This window comes from Anoplopoma fimbria, chromosome 5 (genome assembly GCF_027596085.1).
Source record: "Anoplopoma fimbria isolate UVic2021 breed Golden Eagle Sablefish chromosome 5, Afim_UVic_2022, whole genome shotgun sequence".
Taxonomy (NCBI): domain Eukaryota; kingdom Metazoa; phylum Chordata; class Actinopteri; order Perciformes; family Anoplopomatidae; genus Anoplopoma; species Anoplopoma fimbria.
This window is the reverse complement of record NC_072453.1, coordinates 6,856,612-6,881,721: the sequence shown is the minus strand read 5'-3', so window position 1 is coordinate 6,881,721 and position 25,110 is coordinate 6,856,612. Positions and strand designations below refer to the sequence as shown.

Below are 25,110 nucleotides of genomic sequence, written 5' to 3'. Positions count from 1 at the left end.
AGTTGTCTCACGCTGTATGAAGAGGATCCAGGGGCAAAGATTCACATCCTTCTTCCTGCCCCTCCCTGCACCCTGCTAGGCCTGAATGTTTCAGCCACACATTTCCTCCAGATGCAGAGTTTCTGTCTGGTCAGTTGTTTACAAATTGACAATTTAGTGGATGTGTGCGTTTGGCTCTCCCGGTACTATGTATGCTAGCTGCTAGCTCCAATCTGCTCATCTCTTCAACAGCTATTCAGCATGAGAGCACAGAGGGCATAGCAACATGTTGTTAAAAAAAAGCAGGCTGCTGCCATAAAGTTTGACCAACTCTTCGCTAGCATGTTCACTTGTTAACAGAGAGTGTCCTCCCGAAACGGGCAAATCAAGATCTAGTGACAAAGACCTTTAGCATGGGGTGTGGGGATATTTGTGTTAGACTGGACCAACACACCAATTGTTCTTAAGGATCAGGAGGAACGCAAAAACTATTGTGAGGGAACGCAAATTCCCACAGTGACTCCTTGGGAGCGCTGCACATATTTGTACCAAACCTCAACCAAAGCATTAAGCGTTATCACATCATAACACAGATTTCATTTCAACAGTGATCTGTAGTGGTTTTGGAAGTCTCAGACAAATGATGTCGGCCTGCCAGCAGGGCAGGGACAAATTAATAGGTACTTCCCCTTTTCGCTGACCTCCGACCTTTAGGCCAAGGTCACCCGGTCCATGCTAACGTTACCATTGAGGTAGAAGAATGAGTGTAAGTGGCGATAGGGAGTTTTTCTGATGAGCCTTAAGCCCTGGCATCCTTCACACTGCGTCTTGCTGAGTGAGTGAGGACACATATCAGGAATAAAAACTAGCGGAGCGCATGTGTTTGTCTGTCAACAACGTGTGTGTTTAAGTGTAATGTACGCAACCGTGCGAGTATTCTAAGCACTTAATAAAATGATTTGTGTTTTTTTCCCCCTGTGAGTTCAAAGCTTGTCCTTGCTTTTGGCTGTGGGGTAGAGGTTGCTCTTGTGCAATGGAAAAAAGAATGTTTTCCTGTCAGGGGGGCTTTTTGGGAAAACCGCGGCTCTGCCTACCGCAGCCAGCCTTCAAAGGGCTTTGAAGGAGCGCTCACCTCTCCTCTCCTTAAATCCTTCCATCCCTGTAAACGAGCCACTTCCTCTCGTAGCCACCTCACCTGCCTCTCCCTGTCCAACCACACTGGTGCAGAGCTGAGGTCAGGGTTATGCTCGGGTCCATGGGAAATGTTCAATCAAGGAGCCCTCAGTCCACCCACACACTTCTCAAAACAGTACACTTGAACCGCTCAGCATTTCTTTTGCATGTCTTTATCATCTCTGTAACTGCTGCGTGGCCTTCATCCAGTGACAAACACCGAGAATGAATCTGTGTCACTGCCCTTCATCCCAATGCGGCGTGTGTCATCCCTTTCTCTGCGCATCTTGACAGCACATGTAGATCATTTGTTTTCTTGTATTTTAGAGCAGATCACAGTTTGATACAGGAGGCTATAAATCGTTGAACTCTTCCCAATTCCATCACCCTGTGTGTTAAAAATCAAAGTACAACTTTTCCCTCCCTCACTCTCATGTTCACAGCTATATTCTTAAATTGAATTTATTCAACACTGAAGCATTGTGGGATGTCCTATGTAGTTTATACCCCTGCTTGGAATTTTTAGCAATGATGCCACAGTGTAGTTGCACACATTGTTTCCCATATTTTAAGTGAAAAATAAAATGCCGTCTTAGGTGCTCGTTGTTAATTGCAAACCCTGCTACAATACTGTGTAGTGTAAGTTCAACAAGTTATTTTTGTGCTTACTAGAAATCAAAATGCATAAACATTTTTAAAATACCCTTTGAGGTTCAATCACCTCAAAGCTGAGCTGTTAATGTTTTTAGTTTACTTTAAAGGAAATCTCATACTCAGCACCACATTTGTGCTTTGTCTCCATTTGTTCACTTTTTCTTACTGAAAACAAACATTCTTAACTTCAGTACAGTTTCTTTTCGTTGCACAGCAATGTTTGGACGTGTTGGGATTAAAAATCAATGTGAGAATAAAACACAGAGCCCTTCTTATTCTAGATATGTCTTTTCTTGTTTCTCACTAATCAGCCCTGCTTAACCCAGAATCTGAGTCACTGTTGCACACAATTGTCGGCCTGATCATGTCCACTCCCCTCCCTACGCCTCCCATTTTCTTACTAAAAACACAGACCTCACAGAAAACAACATTAACAGAAAAATACTAATCTTGTCCCATCAGCATTTTTCTCCTGCTTTCGGACTAAAGTGTATACGTGCATGAATAAAGAGAGCGGTGGCTTAGTACAACTTCCTGTCTGTGAATCTGTGAGAATTAGCCCGACCCTCATATCCCACCTAGCGCGGTCTGTATTCTCTCCTCCTGTTCGGTTCTGGATCCGGTTCTGTTGATTTAAAGAGCCGCTGTTGGACTCGGGGCCAGCCGTGTGGGCTTGGCCACAGAAGCTGCTGCATTCCTCTACTGGGCGTTCTGCCTTTCTCCCTACAGTGTAGAGAAAATATGGAAAGGCAGAGATTATTTCATATATATGTTTTATGATGCTTTTTGGACCCTCCTGCTTTGAGATGTATTATGAGATGTATTATAGGATTATTATCCTGCTGACAGAGAGCAACTATTTTCTGCTATGGTTACAAATTCAACATTATTTTGAAGTGACTAGGAACAGTTTTTAAAGTTGGATTAAGAGTAAAGCAAAAACAAAAAAAAAACAATAGACATTTATCAGATTAAACCTCACAGAAACACTCACACAGAGACTCTGAGCAGACACAAGCAGACTTTAAAAATTTGTCAGTGATCCCCGGCTAATGACGCTCTCAGCTGTGAGAGTTGACCCCCTCCTGCCCTCGGCCCTCCCTGCTCCTCCTCCCCTCCTCCTCAATCCCTAATGAATGCCAGTGAGGAACTCGCAGCACCCTACACCCACCCACACACCAACACACCCACACACACACACACACTCATGCAGGCTTACAAAAACAGCAGGATCGTCGTCACCGCTGCGGAGACGGCCATCATCAAGTGGAATTCAGGCGGCTAATACGTGACCCCTGTTACCTGAGGCCTGTCAGTCATGTTGATTCATCTGGACAGGTTTATTTGACTATAAAATGAGTGTGTTGGTGTGTGTGTGTGTGTGTAACGATACAGATAGTAACGAATGTGATTGGTGCTGAAAGAAATATTCAAATAATCGATTAGTCATTTAACAGAAAATTAATCTCTTAAACTTTTGAAAATCGAATGTAATTTATTGAAGAAGAAATGGCAATTTTTTTTTTTTACAAAAAATGGGTAAAAAAAATATTTTAAATCAACAGATTAATAAAATTATTCCAGGATGTGATCTCTGAATTAGACAAACATGAGCTGAGATGTTATTCAGGTGAATAACGTCGACAACAACCTCAAACTGTGCAGTCTGTGCGGGGGGGGTTACTTTGTTGCCGCTCTCACTGTTCCTTTATATTCATGCAACACTTCTCTCTATAATGATAATGAGAATGGAGGTGGTCCTGTTGTTAGCCTATTAAAAAGTCCTCCATGCTTGTGGGCAGCCACTAATAACCCCACCAGGGATTACTGTACAGCAGACTGAAGGGACAGCAGGGAACCAGTTTGGGCCCCAGCTTGCTGTCAACCGAGAGAGGCAACCTAGTAGACCTCCATTCACTCCCAGTCTTACTGGGGCCACCACGCCAACTCTCCGGAGCAGCGTGAAAAGCTCCCCACTCGGGATACTAAGTGGCTCAGCTGTCCTTCTCCTATCCTCACCTCCCGTGGCGGCCCCCTCCTCCACGACCAAGCCAAATAAAGCCTCTCAGCGACTTCTGTTTTCCTAATCTGTGAACTCTGACAGAGGCGCCCACGCTTGAAAGAGAGACAACTCAACATGAGATGATCTCCCGGTGACAGGGAGAAGCTGAAAAAACGTTGACGGAAAACCACCGGACCACCCTGTCATCTTCCTGTTCCTGTCTTTCTCTCTCTCTCTGGCTCTCCGTCACTCCCTCTACACCTCACCCACCGCTAAAAGGAAGGGAATTTAATTTAATTTCCCTTCCTTTTGCCCTCCATTACCTACCTTCTCTAATTGGACTGTCACTGTGTGATTAAGACCATTTGCTACGTTCCAAAAGCCAAATGGCCTGAGTGGTCTTTGTGGTGAGGCACAACTTCTCATGAAGGGATCTTCCACTCTAAAAGCCCCATATTTTTTCATCCATACACAGTCTGTATTGCTAATGGGAAAAGTGATTTAACACTGCAGTAGCTTAGCTGCTGGGGATTGTAGCACGTCGGCACAAGTACATTTTCCTTGCCATTAATCCACGGAGGAATGTTGCAGTGATGAATTGGTTATGCTGTTTGTATTTGTCACCACACTCCCTGCAGCAATTCACTTTAAAAAAGGCTTAGCTGCTGCAGGAACCGTTTGTCTTTTCACATACCATGTGGTGGTAGGGTTGTGGTCTACTTTAAGGGGCACAATATGTGATCTAAATGTAGACACAAGAGAAGTCAATATGTAAATAAAATCTCAGATTTGAAGTTTGAAGCAAATTTGAAGTAATCCTAACATGTTTTATATATGGATTAACGCTAAATCTATAAGAGGAAAGGTTTGGGAAATACATTAATTTGCTTGGTTAGTTTGATGCAAAGATCAATACCACGCTAATGTTTGTATGTTAAATATAAAGCCAGCAGCACTTTTGCATGTTATTCATTGTCTTCCTCAGAAAGACAGGCCCATGAGTATGCAGCTGTTGCTACTTCAACCACATTTAATGGAAGACAATGTCCGCCCTGGCTGAGGGTGAAATTGTGGCTTGTTAAACACACTGTCAATGCTTAAAGCAGAGATTTTTTTTTGCTGAAACAGATTCTTAGTATTTCAAAGGTCAGCCAGCTACACCACTGTGCTGACTTCCTGGCAACACTTACGGATCCAGGAGGATTTTGTGGAGCTGGCTCACATTTTGCATTGTTAATAGCTGTGTAGAGTACGTTTTTAATAAAGACCCCGCACCATTGCCAGAGCACAGTGCTGCTGGACTGTCTCAGGCGAGCGTTAACACTTGCTGCTGAGGCTAGCATCTATTTCAGAGGGCGCACAGAGTGGAATTAAACAGCCTTGTCACTGTTCTCTCTCTGTTTAACCTACATGCTCATCTGCCAGACGCGCCTGACAGCACCAGACCCTGGAAGAATCTCCCAGCAGGCCCGGCGGCACACGGACCGCACCATATTTAGTCATCCAAAGTCCAGACACCTTAATCTGTCTCCTCTCTCTCTGTTTCACTCTCCATCTCTCCCTCTCTCATTTTTTTCCAACTTCCCCCTCCCTCCATCTCTGTCACTTTCCCTCTCTTTCCTGCTGCTTCCATTCATATCTGTCCTCGCTCGTCCTCCCTCGAGTCATTTCTGCTTTATCACTGTCGTGCCCCTCTTTTTCCTTCTTATCTCCTGTTACTCTTCTTTCCTTGTGCCTGCTTATCCTCTTTTTCAGTCTCCTAACTCTGTCAAGTAGTTTCCTGCCTCTTTTTTTTTTTTTACTTTCCTAACTTCCTCTCACTCCCTCAACAACATGCCCATCAAATACTTAGCCTGAATAATTCCCTCTCTCCATCTTTTTTCTATTTCCCTCACCTGTCATAATTTCCTACCTCCCTTCTTCCCTCTCAGAGCCTCCCCACTGTGTTTTCTTTCTCGGATGAACATGCTGCTGATGGAAGCTCCGCCCGGACGCTCATGAGTTGCTAATTCTATCAGCCGTCTCTCCATGCCCTCCCCAGTGGGTGTCGGGCCCGCCAGCTCTACCGCGGCCAGCCTTTTGATGGAGTGCCTAGACTGATGAACTCCCTCCTGCGTGCCCACTTTAACCTCCTCGTCCTCAGACACATGTCATTGATCAATGTCCTTATCCGTCCTGGCATTGCCCACTCTTACTCCACTCATTTATGAGCTGGCCCATTTCCTGCAATCCATTTTTCATATACTCAGAAATATTTATTAGCAGCAGATTTTTTTGTGTCTACCTCCGAGCTTGACATGATGAGAAATATACACTTATCTCTTTATCTAAAGTATAGTTTCAAATGAAGCAGGAAAATCTGAAAAGTAATTTATATTTGCAGTTATCTTCCGTTTTCTAGGATTGACATAAGAAGCGGTTGTACTCCCACTTTGTGTCATTTTCTTCCTCACTGTCTTTTCTGCTCTGTATAATTCCCTCCCTCTATTTTCCTTTAACACCCAATGAGTGTTTGAGAAGAGGCCAAATTGCTGGGTATAAGCACTTGAGCACAGAAGAGTGGTCCTATTTACCAGGCCACTGGGCCTTCTTTTGAGGGTTTGCTAGCTTAGGACCCCTCACATAAGAAAAGAACCAAACTTTTGTTTTTCCGACTCCTCTTAAATCCGTCTGTCTGCCTTCCCCGCTTGACTGAAGTGGATACAGAGGCGACGCTTTGTTCTACCAAGATGAAGAGGGATGCTGTAGTATAAGAGGGCGAGTGAGGGTGAGAGGAGGTGGGTGGGATTCATTGTAATTTAATAAATACCTCGCAAAGAGGGTTGGGGTGCCTTCTCAACCCCTCAGCTGTCTGTTGTGAAATGGGGTTCTTCTGGATTTGACACCCAGGGAAGTAAAAAAGAAAAAAGGGGGATTAGGGAAGGAAAAGCCTCAGGCTATAAACATCTCTTTCTCTGTCTTCTTTTTTTCGACCCCCAAACACCCCCCTCCCCTCAATCTTCTCTCTTTGGGACAGAGAGGCCCCTCGTCTAGCTGTGAGCGTATGAATGATGTCATCCAGGTACCAACTTGACCCAGAGATTTAGAAAAGGCTTGAATGGAGTCTCGTAGCCTCAGTTCTTTTTAATGCAGAGAATAATCCTCACTTTTTGGTGAAATTTCTGGTTCATTGAATGAACATAATGCTGCCTTCTCCAAGGTCAGCCCTGTGTAACAATAGTGTTGCTATGGTTGATTTCTCCGTTGAATTCCTGCAAAAAATCAGTAAGAGCTTAAAAGTAGAGCCATATTTTCATATAAAGAAATAGTTCCCTTTTTTTCTGGGCACTCTCCTAAAGCAGAGGTTTGACTGGGGTCACACACGGTCCACTGCTTTGCAGCATGACCAGGGATTATAGGGTGACTTCTGCCATGCTGCTCAAGCATGACCAGAAGGCTTGGCCAGTTTTGACCTGAATGGAAGTACTGAATGAGAGGCCGGCATTAAAATTCAGGATGCAGTCACTTGCAGCCACTAATGTCTCTCTTTAAATGGTCACATCCTTTCTCTCGGGGCCCCCTGCCTAACTGTCTTATCCTTTGACAGGCTTTTAGTCAATGAAACATTCACTTGTAATTGTACAGTAGATAAAGATACAATTGCATTTCCTCCTAAGGGCAGATATAATTTGATTTTGAAGATGCACTCTTTTTTTTTATACAGTAGAATTAGATCAGCATAACTTTCTGTTTTATTCCCTATTATGGTAAAAATATGTCTATGACATTGACCTTTGTGTTTGTTTCTGTCTCTTACAGGAAGGACTCTGGACAGCCTGAAGTGAAGGGTCACTGAGCTCAGACACTCTCCTTCCATTGACTCCCAATTATACACACATAGGGGAAAGTCACACAGACGGACACATCTGCAGGACGACACGTACATCTTCACATTTCACACGCAGACTCTTGGGTGCACACACAAAGACTCATCCGTGCACAAACACAGACATACACTCACACACAGGGCCTCTGAGCAGGATGAGGGAACCCTGGAGGTGCCTGCTGGGCCTTTGCCTCCTAGCATGCTCGGCCTCCACCCACAGTGCCGCCAATCCCTTCGCAGGGCAGCAGACCCCACCGGACCCTTGCTATGATGACACAGGCGCAGCCCGCCGCTGTATCCCCGAGTTTATCAATGCCGCCTTCGGCAAGGAGGTGATGGTGTCCAGCGTCTGCGGCCGGCCTGCGTCCCGTTCCTGCAGCGTGGTGGAGAGGGGCGACGATCGGCCCTCTGTGCGCACATGCCAAATCTGTGACGCGGCTGACCCTCGCCGTGCCCACCCTGCTTCCTACCTCACTGACCTAAACTCAGCACACAACATCACCTGCTGGCAGTCAGAGAATCTGAACACCTCGCCGCACAACGTGAGCCTCACCCTTTCACTCGGCAAAAAGTTTGAGATCACCTATGTCAGCCTGCAGTTCTGTTCCCCACGACCCGAATCCCTGACCATATACAAGAGCATGGACTACGGCAAGACCTGGATGCCCTACCAGTTCTACTCCTCGCAGTGCCGGCGCATGTACAATCGGCCCAACAAAGCAACCATTACCAAGCAGAACGAACAGGAGGCTCTCTGCACCGATGGCCACACTGACCTCTACCCGCTGTCTGGAGGACTCATCGCTTTCAGCACTCTGGACGGACGGCCCTCCGGCAAAGACTTTGACAACAGCCCCGTCCTACAGGACTGGGTCACCGTCACTGACATCCGCGTGGTCTTCAGCCGGCCCCAGCTGCCCCGGGAGCTGGGGCTGGGGGCTGGGAGCAACAGCGGAGGGAGGGACGACGACCCCATGGCGGTGACGACGACGCTGCCGACGTATTTCTATGCAGTGGGAGACTTCCAGGTGGGTGGGAGGTGTAAATGCAACGGACACGGCTCCCGCTGTCTGAAAGACAAGGAAGGCAAGCTGGTGTGCGACTGCAAGCACAACACAGAGGGACCCGAATGTGACCGCTGCAAGCCCTTTCACTACGACCGACCGTGGCAGAGGGCCAATGCCCGCGAGGCCAATGAGTGTCTGCGTAAGTCTTTCCCTCTTATCTGTCATTCTCTATGTGCTTTTAACATGTTTGAGTTAGTGTGATGTGGAACATGCTGGAGATTTCTCTTTACCTGCAAGCAACACAGACTGATTTCTAAAAACTTAAGTATAGCAACAGATTTTCTGAGAGGACACACAATGTGTCTATAACGTTCTGTGTTGAATTTTTTATAAGAAAAATCATACAAAAGAGAAGATCAAAACCCAGTCATTAGCAAAATAACCTTTAGCTGTTTTAACATCAGTTCAGTGACCGTTATAAACGAAGCATGCAAATGTGATGTGTTGAAACACACTGCACAATTCTTAGTTCAATGAGTGCATGAAAATAAGCAATTATTTCAAAATACAAGTTGTTAATTTCTTTGTTGGATAGAGTCATGACCTCTTCACGCCCTCTCTCAGGATGAGGACATCACTGTAAAATCCGGCCAACAAATTGAATTTGTGACCTGTGTTTGACTGTCAGAGGGGTAATTAAGAGTCTTGCCAGAACACACCGGATATGTTTGTGTTTTTACAGGTGAGGAGTTCTGGTAGCAGAAAGTGGTTTGAGCTTGCAACTTTGGCAACGTCTCTCAAAACATGAGGCCCATCCCTTTTTCTTGCATTTCCCATCAGCCCCTTCTATTTACCGTTGCTCTTCAGAGAAACAGCCCAACTCTTAACAAAATCAGGATTTCTGGACTTGACTATGAAAAAAAACTATTTTTTCACAAGTTAGCCTAAACAGTGGGTGACAACAGCTTGAGTCATTGGCAAACTGCTACAGCGAAGTCATCCAAGAATGTTTTTTGGCAGTGTTTGACTCCACCTCAAGACATGCTCTGTAAAAGTCATCCAGACGTACTCTGAAAGCTTGCCAAGTAAAATTATAGCAATTTCTCTGGCAATTTTAGTTAATACAAATGGATTACATTTGTACTACATCAGGCTTTAATGTGATATTTTAATTTCATGGATGTACAAAGGATTTAGACGTGTGCCATGTTAGTCATGTTTTCATCAGGTATACGTTCTCTAATATGTGTATGTTTCTACGGCGGTCGTTTTAACAGCATTTCTCTGTTAGTATAAATAGACATAGGTGGAACTTAATTCAGGTCAATTTCGCCTGTCATAAAAATTTGTTAGCGTAGGAAAATAAAACCAGTTTAGAAACCACTGTCCCCAATTTAACCTTTCCCCGTAATGAAATAAAAATTACAGCCAGAGAGAAAAAAACAGGAGCAGGACATTGAAAAACATTGTATATTTTTCTAACATGTTATAATTGCCCTGTGAGCTGGCATGAGATCATATTTAGCATTGAACAGTGCCAGATCTGTTTAAAAGCGACAGAGAGTGACAGAGCCAGAGGAGCAAAGCCATTTTAACCTCAGACCGGCCGATGGAGCCAACATTCCCTCTCTGTCCTCTGAAAGCTCTCAGGCCGACGCTGCCTTACTTTGGCTTCTCGTCGATCCTTGACACCGTTACTTACTCAGCTCTCAGCTACACGCACACACTCACACACATTACACACCTAGACACCTTCGACAACAATATCCTGTAAATCCCTCAGTGTTTTATTGCACATACTTTTGCACACGCCCTCTTTCAAACGTCCCGTTGCTGTTTCCGAAATGTTACACCCGTTTCCCGGTAGAGCTCTTCTCTGCGGGATTGATATGTCACTTCCATCCACAATTCCAGGACTAAACAGCCCGGCTGCACTGGCCAACTCCGATGACATAATCCCAGTGTTGATACGGGGCAGTTAAAGCCTAATATACGTTGCACGCTATACCTGATCACACATCCGGACGAGCCAAAAAGTCGGTCCCAGATGTCCCCAATTTTATGTTCCAAAAGTCTCTTTATAGCTTATTCCGGTAGAACTGGTTCCAACATATCCTCAAAGTAGCAGGAAAGCCTTTAAAAAAGTCTCCCCAGTGTATATTAAAACCCATTCTTAAAATGCATCCGCCCCTTGTTGATTTCTCCGAGCTGCTTTTTCTTTCTGATGTGGTGCACGAAAGGTGGAGGGGGGGAGGGGAGGGTTGCCGGTGTGAGCCACTGTGGCAGCGAGGTGCAAGTATTTATCCCGGGCAAGTGTGTAAGAGTGGCAAGTTACAGATTCAAGGAGTCCCTTAGGTGTCACCAGAGCCTTCATGAGGCCCTGCGGGTGTTTGGGTTAAAGGTAGGGTCTGAGGGGGCCGGGCAGGGGTCATAATCCTTTGTGGGGTGTTGACGGGGTTAAGCTGACGGGGAGATGGTTTGTGGGTAATGAGGAATTCAAAAGTGGGCAGATGTAGAGCCAAATCAATTGCTGTTTCACGGCCTAGCTCAGTCTGTCAGTCCTTGAGAAAGCATGTGCCTGGTAGCCGATTCCACCGCTTATTCACACACTGTTGTAAAGATGGTTTTGAGTTTTGCTCCTCACTCGGAGCAGTCTCGACTTTAATCTCTACCCTGCACTACAAGAACATTGTTTTCTAACAGGCTGGTTTGATTGTTTGCTGGTCTTACTAAACGTTTGACATGCACCGCATCAAGATTACTGTCTGCGCTCTTGGCAAGCTTGCGTACCGTCTCCAGACACAAGCCATGCACACACACGCCCCATCTGCCGCCTCCCTCGCTATGAATCCTGCCTCAAGACATCGGTTTACAAATCCCCGCTCTGGTAGTCAGAGAGGGCAGCCTCGTAAAGGAGCGCGTGTGTTTGTATTGAGGGAGACATGATGGAAAAAGCTGTGATTTATCTGCCCCGAGGTTTTGAGCCACGGGACAGAATGAGGAAACAGATGGATAAAAGCTATTTGGTTACTGCTCGTGATGGAGTATTGGCTTTTCTGCTGGCATGGTCAATTGCTGAAATGTAAATACTTTGTTGAATTAAAAATGTGAGGCGGTGTGTCATGCCATAATAGAGTCTGCCAAAGTCACTGTAGAAGATGAAGTGGCCTCTTGTGGAGTCAACGTCGATGTGACATCCTGAGCAGTTGATCATTCATGGTGGTGTAGGAGCTCTCTGGACTCTTGGTCGTGTCTACAGTCACCATGAGGCACCGAGCTGTTCTATTCTTCATCCCGTCCTTTGCCTCGCTTCGGACTCCGCCTGCAGGAAGTCCAGAGTTCTGCTCTGGGACGCTACGAGCCAGACACCATCCATCCCTAATGGACCAGTCAGGCCAGGTCTGCTCCCAGTGTTGCTCCAGGCACACTGGTCTGCATTCATAGCATTATAAAAGCAGAGGTCATATGAAGGCTGTTTGAAACGCCATTTGGGCTGATTTGCCAGAAACGCAGGTGAGCTGCGGTTGGTCTCAGAACTGGGTGTTCCCGCTCTGCTGCAACATCAGGGTGTGGTGGTGAACATTTTTTAATACTAGGTTTTGACATATTGAGTCCGGTGGGGAATGAGTGATATGGTATTCTGTTTTTGCACAAGAAGAGGAGTTTCCTTTCAAATTAAATCAATCAACCACATAAGTATTCACTGTAGACTCTCCTTTTCCAGCAGTCATCACCTGAAGGGAATTCCCACAAGTTAGGTTTTACGTCTAAAAAGTTATTGCCTGTTACATAATAGATCTTATTAGATCATGTCTTCCACACTAATGAATGAGAAGCAGAACAGACTGATCTGCAGTCAAGGGGCCACGTCACAACCCTCTCAAACCTCTTCAGGGGACTCGTGGTTTTTGGTGGGCTCAGCCTCTGTTTTTTGGAAACTATTAGCTGGAATTAGGGGGAATTTGACAGATGGGTTTCTTAGGAAACGGAGTGCAGATCCAACAGAGGTGTGTGTCTGTGTGTGTCTGTGTGTGTCTGTGTCTGTGTGTGTGTGTGTGTGTGTGTGTGTGTGTGTGTGTGTGTGTGTGTGTGTGTGTGTGTGTGTGTGTGTGTGTGTGTGTGTGTGTGTGTGTGTGTGTGTGTGTGTGTGAGAATGTGTGAGTTAGAGGAAGAGGCCAGGCAGGAACACATGCTCAGGAACAGGACTCAGAATAAGCCGTCAGATCTGTACAGAGCTGTGGAAACTCCAAAGACCACAGAAGCACAAACTCTCTCTTCTCTCTCTCTCTCTCTCTCTCTCTCTTTCTCTCTCTCTCTCTTGTCATTTCCCTCACCAAAGACGGGCAGATGGTTTTTTGATGCTGATTAGAATTTCAAAATAGGCCTCCATCCTTTCACACTCCCCCGGTGTTGTTCAATAACATGAACAACACCGAGTTTTGGAGGTTCCCAATTGTTGCATAAAAAGAAGCAGGATTTGTGTTCTTTTGTTCTTGCAACACAATGTTGTTGGGTCTTGGTTAGAACAAAGATAACCTCACCGGACTACTTTGAATTTCCACGTTGAACCCTGAGAATCCAGCACACAGAAAACTGAAATTTAGCGGTCTATCTCTAGAGGGCAACATGATATGAAGCTCAGTGAGGTGCCGAATATAGACGGCTAATGATGAAAAAAGACAGAGCCGCCGTGATATTACATGTATGTGCCTTGTTCCTACTTTAGCTTTAATTGACTTAAAGACCCTCCCACCTCCGCCGCCCGTCGCTGGAGGCTAACGAGGAACCGACACTTCAATTACTTACAGCGGGACACGCAAATGAGCAGGAGAAGTTTGTGTGTGTTGAAGAAAAAGGAGGGGGGGTGAAGCGAAAGAAAGTGATTTTTAAAAAGAAACCTCCTGTGCTTTTAAATAATTACACAGCCGAGGAATGTTGTTCTAAAATCAACAGCCCTATGAAATGATGCCTCTGGGGTGGTTAGCGTGAGACGCAGGGGCTGCTACAGAACAGCCAGGCCAACAAACATGAGGTGTGCGTGAGCTTTGTTTTGGTGGTGTGTTTGTGTGTGTGTGTGTGTGTGTGTGTGTGTGTGTGTGTGTGTGTGTTTGAAGCAAGAGTAACCTCCTTTCATCTGGCTGAGCCAACAGGGTTTGGTCCGATTGATTGGTTTGTACTGTAGCTTTGCTCGTTGCTTTTATTCCCTCTGACAGTATTGCAACTTTGGTCCTCGGCCAATCCACAAGGGACTGATGCTTTTTCTAGTTCCATGAAGCCACCCGTAAAGGCTCTCTGGCAAGCAGGGAACATGGTGAAATAAATGTTAGGGACAGCAAAGTGTCAAATAACAACATTAATGTCAGCCGGGTTAAAGCGCTGGATCCCTCGGAAATGCTGTGTGGCTGACTTGAGTCCAAGTGTGTGTTTGTGTGTGTTTTTGTGTGTGTGCATATGCATCTCTTTGCATTAGTGCATGTGCGAGAGTCACATGTAACCTAGTAGTGCGATGTGGCGTTTCATCCCTGTGCCAAAGCAAACTGGTGGAGCTGCAGCGTGCCCACCCTGCTCTCCCTGCAGGCCACATCGACTCTCCCCCACAGATGGTAGCAATCACCTCCTGAGGTGCCCGTCACCGCCGGCGCTCTCTTCCCCTCTATCCTTCTGTAACTGACTCTTGTCTGAGACAAACCCCTCTGCCTTTTCCCTTCTGCTACCTCTTCTTTTATTTCATCTATATTTCTCTTTTTTTTTTTTGCTGAAATCAGCCTTTTTTTCTTCTCTCATTGAATTTCCTGTGTTTTTACTTCACAGTTTGCTTCTTTTTTTTTTAATGCTGTCGCAGGCCTCTGTGCTCTATTGCCTGAGAAAAACATGTGGTTTTTGGCTACCAGCCGGTGTTGCTGGTGGCAGCAAGATTCAGAGGCTGTTGGAATATACGTTGTTTTTTTAACAATGAGTGTGTGATAATCGCTTGGCTCTCTTTTAGCTGTGGTTTGTCTGACTATGGCTGACACGTCGTGGCCATATTCTTTTGAATGTATGCACTGTTTGTGTCTCTGCACACGTTCATGTATTTGAAATGTTAGTGTTTGTCAGTTTGCAGTGGCAGTATGAGTCAAAGTGGAATGAAACACAGCTAAATTTAGCCCAGACAAATTAAGATAAGGATTAGTTTCTTTGTAAAAACGAGTACTGCTCAGCCAGTATTATGCCCTCTGTGGCTCTGAGAAAAAGACCCTCATGATGTCATCAGGAAAATCTCGAATTGGGCTCATTTCAAATTAAAATGAACATGGTGTTTGTCCAGCTTCTTATTTTAATATTTTCCTCCTCACCTTAACATTTGACCTTCCTTTTTCCTGCTCTGGGTTACCCGTCATCAACCCAGGACTCCTTTTCCTTTCCGTGCATTCATATACAAGCCTGCGTCACAAGCTGAGCAGAAACAAACATTAGGTTTTCCCTCAGCAGTTCTACGGTCATCTCTGGCCGCAGTGGTGAATTTACACAGTAGGGTCCATCTGTCACTTCTATTTCTAAACCAGCCCAGGCCTTGCGTGCATCCCCCTGACTGGACCTCATGGTTGTGTACGCCAAAAGTCATGGCAAAAGTACATCTGTTTTACCTTGTTTTTAACTGATTCACTGTGATAATTTGATTGCACAACAGTTGTCTACTTCTGCTCCTAGTCTCAGGACTGCAGGAAAACCAGCAACCGAGGCAGACGGAGAGGAAAGGCAAAGGAGGGGAGACAGATAACACTGTTTAGACGTAGGGAAGTGAAGTGGACCAGAGAGAGGGAACTGAGCTAAAGACTCAACTCACCACTGACACCAGGCCCCCCCAACATGGCAACCCTCCAGCCTAATCTTGTTAAAAAAATCTTTCCTTGCCTGATGCCATCCAGAGAGAGAAACGGGAGATGAAGGAAAGGATGGACAAGAGAAAGGGTTGGGGAATGATGAAGTAGAAGGAGGGAGAGGCAACCAGTGAGAGTATTCAAGATGGGGTCTCATGAAAGTAAGAGGAGAGGAGGGGGGGTGGAGGGAGGCTTAGGGAAGGGGTGGGCGAGGAATTAAGGGGACTCTTAGTTCAAAAGGGCTCCCAAGAGTCGGCTCTTAAGCCCACGGCGTGAGGCTAACCGCAGAAACCAGTGGAGGGCGGGGAGGGTTGGGACGTTGTGTCAAAGCTAGAAGTGAAAGATGTCTGTGTGGAAGAGAGGGAAAGAGCAACTGGCTCTGGAGTGGCTTTGTTACAAATAAGTAGAAGCTCCTGCATACATCATAGCACGCTCCATGTAATGCACACAGCGGGACTAGTTGTAGTTTCCTGTTAGTCTTCAGCTCGGAGTTCTTAAATCTTTGTCTCAGCTTGTTCTCCACAGCTCATTACAGCCAGCGGTGTCTCACTTTTGTTTCACTTTTTTTTTTAAGGCATCTTTGTTATTTGATCCATGTCATTTTGTGAGCAATCGTGTGTGTGTGCGTGTGCGTGTGCGTGTGTGTGTGTGTGTGTGTGTGTGTGTGTGTGTGTGTGTGTGTGTGTGTGTGTGTGCGTGTGTGTGTGTGTGTGTGTCCACACTGTACACTGCCTTGGCACTAATGAGGAGCTAATTAACCGGGTGTTCCCCCCCCGGTGCCCTGAGCAGGTGGCTGGAGCAGCCAGGCGGAACTCAGCCCAAACACACAGACACAGACTCACAGCGAACACACACACACACACACACACACACACACACACACACACACATGATGGCAGGAGCCCATATAGCAGAGCCTGTTTGGCCAGGCGGAGAAAGCACCCAAGGGGGGCTGCAGCAGGTCTGGAGTGCGGCCTGGGCCAGGAGGGGAAAGGTGGCGGTGGGCGAGCGGCCCCTTCGATTTTTAAGAACCAATTTTAGCCATGGGATTTGGGTTTTGCACAGGCATCCAAAATCAATTGGCTGTGCTTACCGGCTTGGCTTTGGTGGGGCTGAAGGAAAAATGAGGTTAGATTTATCCCTGACATGTGGAGGGGAGCTGAGAGGTAGCGCACAAACACACTTTTTTATTTGTTGAGTGCAGTCTTTACGGGCCAATTTGTCATAGCGCACATGACGGACCAGTCCGTGAGCTTGTTCAGAGCACATTTACTTGTTGAGGAACCTTTTATGAAAGCTGAGATAGAACAGTGGTGTGTTCTTCTGTTGGTCTACTTAACCTGAAATACTCCCTAACTCTATCTGCACCTAAAAAAAGTAAGCAGAAGTAAGATCACAAATTGAGATGAGTGCAAACTGTACAGAGGAAGATATTGGATAAAAACAAGACATTTACTCCAGCACTTATTCCACCAAAATATGCATCTGGCGCTGTTCATTTTGATGACAAAGTAGTGCAACTATTCTCTACTCTAATAGTTTCCGAGGGGGTTTCTTGCCATCCCCTCGTTTATTTTTGTTGCAGCATCCCTCTGTTTGCCAAGCCCGTCGCATATGTTTGTTATTTGATTTCCACGACAACACGAGGATCCAGATTTACTCATCCTCAAATTGGACCCTGACCCATAAAATAACCACGCTTACTGGAGGATCTCAGTTTCTTTGCTGACTCTCCACCACCCACAGAACTCAGAACACCGAAGTGTCTGTTTTTTTTCCTCCAACAGATAAGAATTACTGAATGTTATTTTATTTTTTTTGCAGCGCACTAGTGAGGCTTTGATGTGTTAATGAATTGAAAAATGGCCTTCAACAGTGTTCAGTTATCCCCGCTGAGCCTAATTTGCGTGAGGGGGGGGGGGTGCTGCGATGGTGGGGGTGGCAGGTTGAGGGGGAAGGTGGGGTGTCGTGTGTGTGTGTGTGTGTGTGTGTGTGTGTGTGTGTGTGTGTGTGTGTGTGTGTGTGTGTTCACAAGCACTTCAAAACAAACCCATAAACATTCCAGGATCCTTGGGCAGCTGCAGCTCCGAGCTGAAGTTAACTGCACACAGCATGTTCACCATAGAAAACACAGAAACACAGACACACACCTACTTGAGTGCTTTTTGCTTATTTATTTTTCTCCGTCAACCTTAGATCACATTTTCATTACTGGTTTTTTTTTCTTTTTTTTTTTTCCTTGTCAAAGAAATACACAACTACCATTCCTGTCACTAATTCTACCTGTCCGTCACAAATAAATCTGGCCGTTGTTAAAGCCAACACTGCTACACATGCTAAATCATTTAAAGGTTAAATTCTGGAGCTTTCTTTACATTCTCCACGCTTGAACATATCCTCCCATACTTCGGGCTTTGTTGGCCGATCTTGTTGCAAAGCGGCGGATCGAAAAAGATGCCATAAGAGGTGCCGTCGGTACTTCGTCCGGGGGAGAAAATGTGATCCATGGCTTTCATGTTCTGCTGCAAGGTGTTAATGGACACAAGTGCTCACAGCTGTGTGTGTGTTTGAGACGCTTGATCATAATCACAGTCCCCCACCTTGTTTCTCGCCCCTGCAGCCCCAGACGCTCACCGGAGCTGGTGTGTTCTTCGTCACATTCCCTTCAGAAGAAGTCGGGCAGGCCCTTTAGTTGTTCACATGCTCAAACACTAGATACACACCACACACACACATGCACACAGATTCATATCAGTTTGATGTGTAATTCAGTTTACAAACGGACTACTTGGGATAAAAAGCTTTGTAGAATATGTAAGCACCCCTCGGTATCCTACACATCTATATTATTCATCAGGGTCAAAGGTCAATCCTCATCTTGAGTTTACCAGTTCACGAGAGCACACCAAAACATCCAGCAGTGTCTTCACGCAAACAGCGCTGCCTCGATATGGATCCATACATGAAACAGTATTTCATTAAGTGCGGAATTCCATACAAATTGGGCCGAGTAATAACCAGATGGAATTGGGAAACAGTCTGGGAATGTGCTCCCCCTTTTTTTTTTTTTTTTTTTGTTCAGGTTCTGCAAACAGGAAAAACTGGGCCTCTCCCAACCTGGTGCCAGGCTTCCCCTTCAGTGTGGATGGAGGTTACATTTCGTTCACTGTTCGCATATTACGTGATATATAAGTCATTCTCCTCCTGCGAGTGTCATTAACAGTCATTTTTGATCAACTGCACAGAGCTCATCTAACATTATACAGATCATTGAGCTCAGTGTAACTGCAGAACTGACCTTGACTGCAGCAGGATGTGTCAGCTAGTGACGACAAGGAAAGAGACCGAACTTATTTTTGCTACTTTCGCTCATGAAAGTTCTTACATTTCTATAAAGGCCACAGTATTGCACACATAGTAACACTCACATAAAAGCCTCCCACTCCCTCTGTCTTTACTTATTCCCCATTTTTGTGTCTTATTCTCTTCTAAACATCCATTGTTGTAGCATTTTTTCTCAATCACACTCTCACGTGAATAATAAATATCACCTTCTATTGTGATGCCCTAATAATCCTTTTGCAATAACTGTTGACATTTTTGGGGAAAGCAGCTCTGCTGTTGTTTACTCTAATTTATCCACGGATAACTTTAAGCTCTGCAGAAGTCGTCTTTGAAGCCAGGGCCAAGACTTCAGGTCCCAGGTCTGACTCTGATTTTACCAGCAGAGCGTCTGGATCAAACTCTCGCTACACAAACAAGAAGGGCAGGTTTCTCATTAGGCCTCTCAAATGCAATCCCAACAAGTAGAAAGTGAACAAATGAATAACGTCAGAGCTGGTGAATGTGGTCTAATAGGATGGGAATCAATGGAAAGACTGGTGAGGCAAAGAGACATAAAGGAATCGGCAGGATTTCAAGTGGAACTGGGAGGGACTGCGAAGAGATATAACCTCCATTCACATGTCCCATATATCGCGGCTCGCCTCATTTAGAAGACAGCTAGCTGAAGCCCATTCCTTTTCTGAATCGCCTCTTGCTTTTAATAGATCTTATAGGAGTCTTCACTCATAAGTGATTCATGAAATTAATGTCTCCCTTTCCAGGGATTAATAACTAATGGGCTGAGAGAAGCAGAATTCATTAATTATGAAATGGAGAAAATGAGCTCTGCAAATATCACTTTTGATTGATGAGTTCTGGAATAGCAGCCAAGCACAGAGCCGCAGTGTAGATTATACACCACTCTCTTTTATGCTGCCTAACTGGAAAATATCTGCCAGCTTTCTTGTGATATACATAGAGTAAGCATATGTTTTACTGAAATGCACACTTCCATGTGAACATTTCATCTAAACTGGCTCACATTTAGACTTTATACAGATAGAAATATAAAGATACTTTCAGATTAACTCACCTTCACTGATACCATCACACCACTGACAACTTTACTCTCTCCCACTGCAGCGTGCAACTGCAACCTCCACGCCCGTCGCTGTCGATTCAACATGGAGTTGTATAAGCTGTCGGGGAGGAAGAGCGGAGGGGTCTGCATGAACTGCCGCCACAACACCGCAGGCCGCCACTGCCACTACTGCAAGGAGGGCTTTTACAGGGACATGGCCAGACCCATCACCCACCGACGGGCCTGCAAAGGTAAAAGGCCAACAAAAGAAATGACGCTGTCGAGTGCATTAGTTAATAGGAGTGTTTGTTTTTCAGTAATTGTTATTTTTTAAGGTGGTAATCATGATATTAACCATTTTCTTCTCTGGGAAAGAATTAACAACCAATCTATGTTGACAACAACTAATGGAAATGTCACTTTTGTATCACATCAACCAGTAAGAGAGTAGCATAAATTAATATATGTATTTGAAAATGTCACGTGTTATTCCTTTAAACTCAGTTTGACTTTTCATTTGGCAATATGCTACGCTAAATATTTACAAAACTTTCAAACAAAAGCTCATTTGAGACATTCTAACCCTGCTAATACTTGAGTATTCATGTCTGAAAAAGTTTTAAAGTTATGACTAGAAACATACACGGTCATGGTCAATTTTTCTTAAAAAAATATCAGCATATCTAACTTGCCATACCATAGCAGAGAGAAACGAATTGATACTATGCACGAAGCTTCTCTGGCCGTCTCACCAAATGTTTCCTCATACCATACACACCACATTATATTATCATTTGACCGAGGCATTTCTCATGGAAAAAGTTCTTTACCCTTTTATTAATTCACATTTGCAGTGAATAACTTTCAGCCTAATAATATGCTGGAAGCATTTCTATCCTCCCACTGGACCCATTGCAAAAAATAACACCAGTTTCCTGTACTTATAGCTCAGGAAAGTTTTCAAATAAATAGCTGAGAGACAGTTTTTTTTTTATCCTGTTGATCCTGATGAAGGTAAAGAATTACTTCCAGAAAATAAGAAACAGCATTAGCGAGAGCAGCCAACGCTCAAAGCAGTAAAGATCTTTTGGTTGAAAATCTCCCACTGGCTTCCGCTCAGTTTTCCTTCTGTAGACGACCCAAGCTGCTGTAACCGAAAACCACGAGGTTAGAAATGGCACGATATCAGGCCGCACTTGCCCATGATAGTTGCTCTAAGATGTCGTGCCATTCATCATGTCATGGCAAAAACTACACAGTTACTAGGATCTAATATCTTAAAGCTGAAGTCATTTGACCTGTTGCTGCACCAAAACCCTGACAGAAAGAGATCTGCCTCAATCCTGACAGGAGATCAGCCCTAAAATGTGCACCCCTGTGTGCAAATTGTTCCCTCTTCCTCCATTTCCTGCATTATGTGAGAGTGTGATGCTCTCACACATACCCGAGCCCCCCCTGACACTACAATTTGTCCTTATCAAAGCCTTATGATCAGGTGGTAAACTGTTTATCTCCCCCCCCCTCAAAGGCCCCAGATGTGACGGAAATGAAAGTTAACATCTGAAAAGCCTCTGCTGAGTGTCTGGCTCAGTGATTGATCAGAGCAATTCCGCAGCCCTTTAGGAGCCGTCATTTTCCTTTGCCTAGGCCCTTGTTCACTTTTTTCATATCCCATGATTGTTTATAACCACTTTCTCCTCTTCCTCCCCAACTTCTGTTATTATTTCACCATAACTCACTAAAAGCCTGTAAAACCTTTGTGTTTTTCTTTTAACATGACGTCCCTGCTTTTATTTTTTATTTTTTTGCTCTCCCCCATGTTTTATTTCCATGTGTCAGGGTCAAGATAGAGGTCAGAGGTGCGGTATGGCTAAAGGGGGTCACGTCTGAAATGGAGTTACAACAATAAAACACAGGTGTTTTCTAAAGGCGAGACAGGAGTTGGGAGGACTCTGAGAGGACACACAGGCCATGTCTGGTTCTAATGATACCGGTTCTGTAGATGGGTGTCTTTACACAATATGCCTCAGCATCACAACCACTACTTACTTCCCACATACAGAAAAACTGCAGTTCTCCTGCTTTCTAGTATAAATGCCCAGGCACTAACCTCTCCACCGGCCCTTTACTGTGTCACAAGCATTAAAACAGCCAGAGAAGTGAAAGAAACATGGCAATCACCACATGGCCTGGCTGCAGTATATGAGCTCTTCAAAATGCAAGGTTTTTATGTGAATCCATGCCATACAGCTGGTATCCGTTGACCGCAAGGAGCATTGATAAAAGGCATTAAAAATGAGGCCTCATGAAACGCCGGCCAACATAAACCACACTGACCGTACGTCTCAAATATCTTTCTGAAGCAGGGCACGAGGATCTGTGGACAGAAAATGTGTTATGCAACCTAATTCTAAGGGTAATTTTAGGTTAGTAATATAGGACCTGGCCTAAAGCAGCATAAAATATGATCCTTGAGGGTGAATGACACCAATTCTCTAACATTAGTATCAAGGTTACCCAGTACCTGTGACCACATGATTTTAATCTCAGGTGTCACTCAGAGGGAGGAGCTGTTTGATTGATCTTCTGTTTATCAATCCTTCAACATTGCGTTTTATATTTCAAACGCTAAAATAATGCTAGTATCTCTAAAAAAAAAAATTACTATGCACAATTTATTTGTGCATTAGAATTACTGTATTCAATCTCTTGATTTAATGCAATGTGAACTCATGGGATAGTGTATGAATAACACATTTAAAGCTTTTAACACGTCATTTAACAGACTGTTCTCATTCCCAATTTGAAGCATGCTTGCAGTTTTAAACACATAGTTAATATTGTAAATTCAAACAAAACTACTTGGTTAGGTTGAGGAAAAGATCGTGATTGGGTTAAAATAAGTACTATGTTACGTAAATTAGTATTCAACGTAAATAAGTCAACGGTGGCGTCCTGACTTTCTACAGCCCAACCACCCCAAACGGATATTCCCGCTCTTTATACTGCGACTTCACTTGCTCTGAGGGTCTATTTCCGTGGCATGAAATGACAATCAACAATCCAAGAAAATCTGAGCTATAACACGCAAAATGACTTAAGAAGGTGGCATGTTATTGATTTGTAATTTTGTGAGACAATGCTTTTTATTAACTAAGACATTTACATATTTTAAGAATTGTATTTATTTCCACAGTTACCAGCAGAACATAACTGACTAATAAAACAAATATCTCCAACCAAGGGCAACCTCTCCGAATCGGCCATCTGCCAATAACTGCAGACAAAAAGCAGTCCTCACGAGTAGCCCATATGCACGCACACATGCACGGAGCAACACGAATCAGTTAAACCGAGCCTGTCAAAGGACTACAAATCCCAACGCAGTGCCTGTCACGTCTGCAGTCGCAAAGGCTTGAAAAGTCATCAACCTCTGAGGACGTTTTTACTGCTTCTTAACTGGCCCGAGCCCCTAGCACATAAAACTTCAGAAAAGCAGTTCAAGGAGGAGAGCTGGGGGTTGAGATTGACACCACCACCCCCATACCCAGCCCGGTCAGATGTGGCAGGAACTGTTTTTATTTTTTACTGAAAAATCTGGACTCTGACAGTAAATTCAAATATGAATCATAGGTTATTATAAATAACCTATGATTGTTTATAAGGGAAGTGAGAACATCTAACATCTCTCACATCTTTTTCATACTGACTGGATCGAGTTGATAGCTTGTGCTGTTCGGTGATCAGCCGGCAAACAATGGCCACATGTCTCTGCAGGCATGACAGACCAACTCCAGACTTGTATCAGACAGATCAAATAACGGGGGGTTTATCCCACATGTGCTTTGGACAAATCATTTCACAGGAGAAAAAAAAAGGGGGGCCACAAACTCCAGGAATGACAGAGTTTCTCAAATGGTCCTGTAGTACCTGGTTACAGAGGCAGGAGCACTGCCTGATGAAGGGGGGTTTGGGGGTGAGGATCTAGGTTACGTGGTTGGCACAGAGCATCAGACACGCAGTGGGGAGACCCTTGTTGACTTGACCTCTGACATCCTGCCATATGCAGATGTTTATTCCCCTTAGGTCAGTCAGGAACGCTTACCAAGCATCATCAAAGCTTGAGTTTCCTTGTTGGGCCTACTTGTCTCAAACGTTTGGGATTTTGCACGGCCGCTGAAACCTCAGATTTACGTCTCCGAGCACAGCTTCAAACAGAGCGCAGCCACTTTGACACCTGTGGACCGGTTGGCCTTGCCGGAAAAAAGGCAAACATGTTTTCTGAAGATCTGAGCTGCAGTTAATCCCTCTCCACCCGGCCGCCAGACCCAGGCGATCACTCTTGGGTCAGTTTCAGCCATTCAAACCCTCCATCTGCCTCGTCAACAGGTGGTAGGGTCCTCAGGCTCTCCTCTCTTGTAGCAGCTAAAATATGTCCGGTGCAAATAAACACATTCACAGTTCCGTCAAGTGGTGGGAAGAAACCGTGGCACGTTAGCAGCTGCCTCTTTCTGGCAAACCCTGTAACAAACTGTTGGGTTACAGGGTTTTTCCCCAAAGTGTAATTTTGGCCTTTCTTGTCTTTTCTTGATAAGCTTGGACAATTACAGCTCTCTTGTTACAGTCGAGTCACTCTGTTTGCTCAAGTCATTTTGAACTAGCCTGCGCCTGTTTTCCTAAAGAATAACTAAATAAGGAAAGAAGCAGAATGTTCACCTTGCATTTCACGGTTTGTAGTATTTTTGGCAGCATGTCAGAAGATAAAACCGGAATTTAAACTCTTCTGTGCTCTGAATTGTTTTGTTCTGCACAGAGAATGTCACATTTGTGGTGAAACAAATCAGTCGCACCCATGAGGACTTGCTCAAGAAGATGTAAAAGTCTTACATTTCTTTTGATATGTCACTGATGTGTTTGTCTGGCTGGATTGCTGTGAAATGTTAAGTATGCGTTTATTACTCAAAGAACAAATGCCTGTTTATTTAGTGGAGTCGGAGTAGCCACGGTTTGGTTAGATTCACTGATGTTTATGCTGTCGAGCCAGAGGCTGTGTTTGGACTACACTGACACACTGTTCCTCTCACTTACTACCCGTTTCTCTACAATCCTCCTCTTCACTTCTCACTCTCTGATATCTTGCCCTCTCCCTGTCATCCTCTTTAACA

General features: G+C 44.8%; 1 protein-coding gene across 2 annotated transcripts in view; it reads left to right on the top strand.

Annotated features, from left to right (window-relative positions):
* The window catches only part of ntn2 (netrin 2), a 39,491-nt gene that overhangs the window by 5,215 nt on the left and 9,166 nt on the right, over positions 1–25,110 (top strand). For both annotated transcript variants that reach the window (XM_054599092.1, XM_054599093.1), the window contains exons 2-3: positions 7,607–8,879; positions 20,008–20,196. In XM_054599092.1, coding sequence (XP_054455067.1) covers positions 7,829–8,879; positions 20,008–20,196 — 1,240 coding nt within the window. In that variant the 5' untranslated portion in view covers positions 7,607–7,828. The remainder of the gene's footprint in view (positions 1–7,606; positions 8,880–20,007; positions 20,197–25,110) is intronic.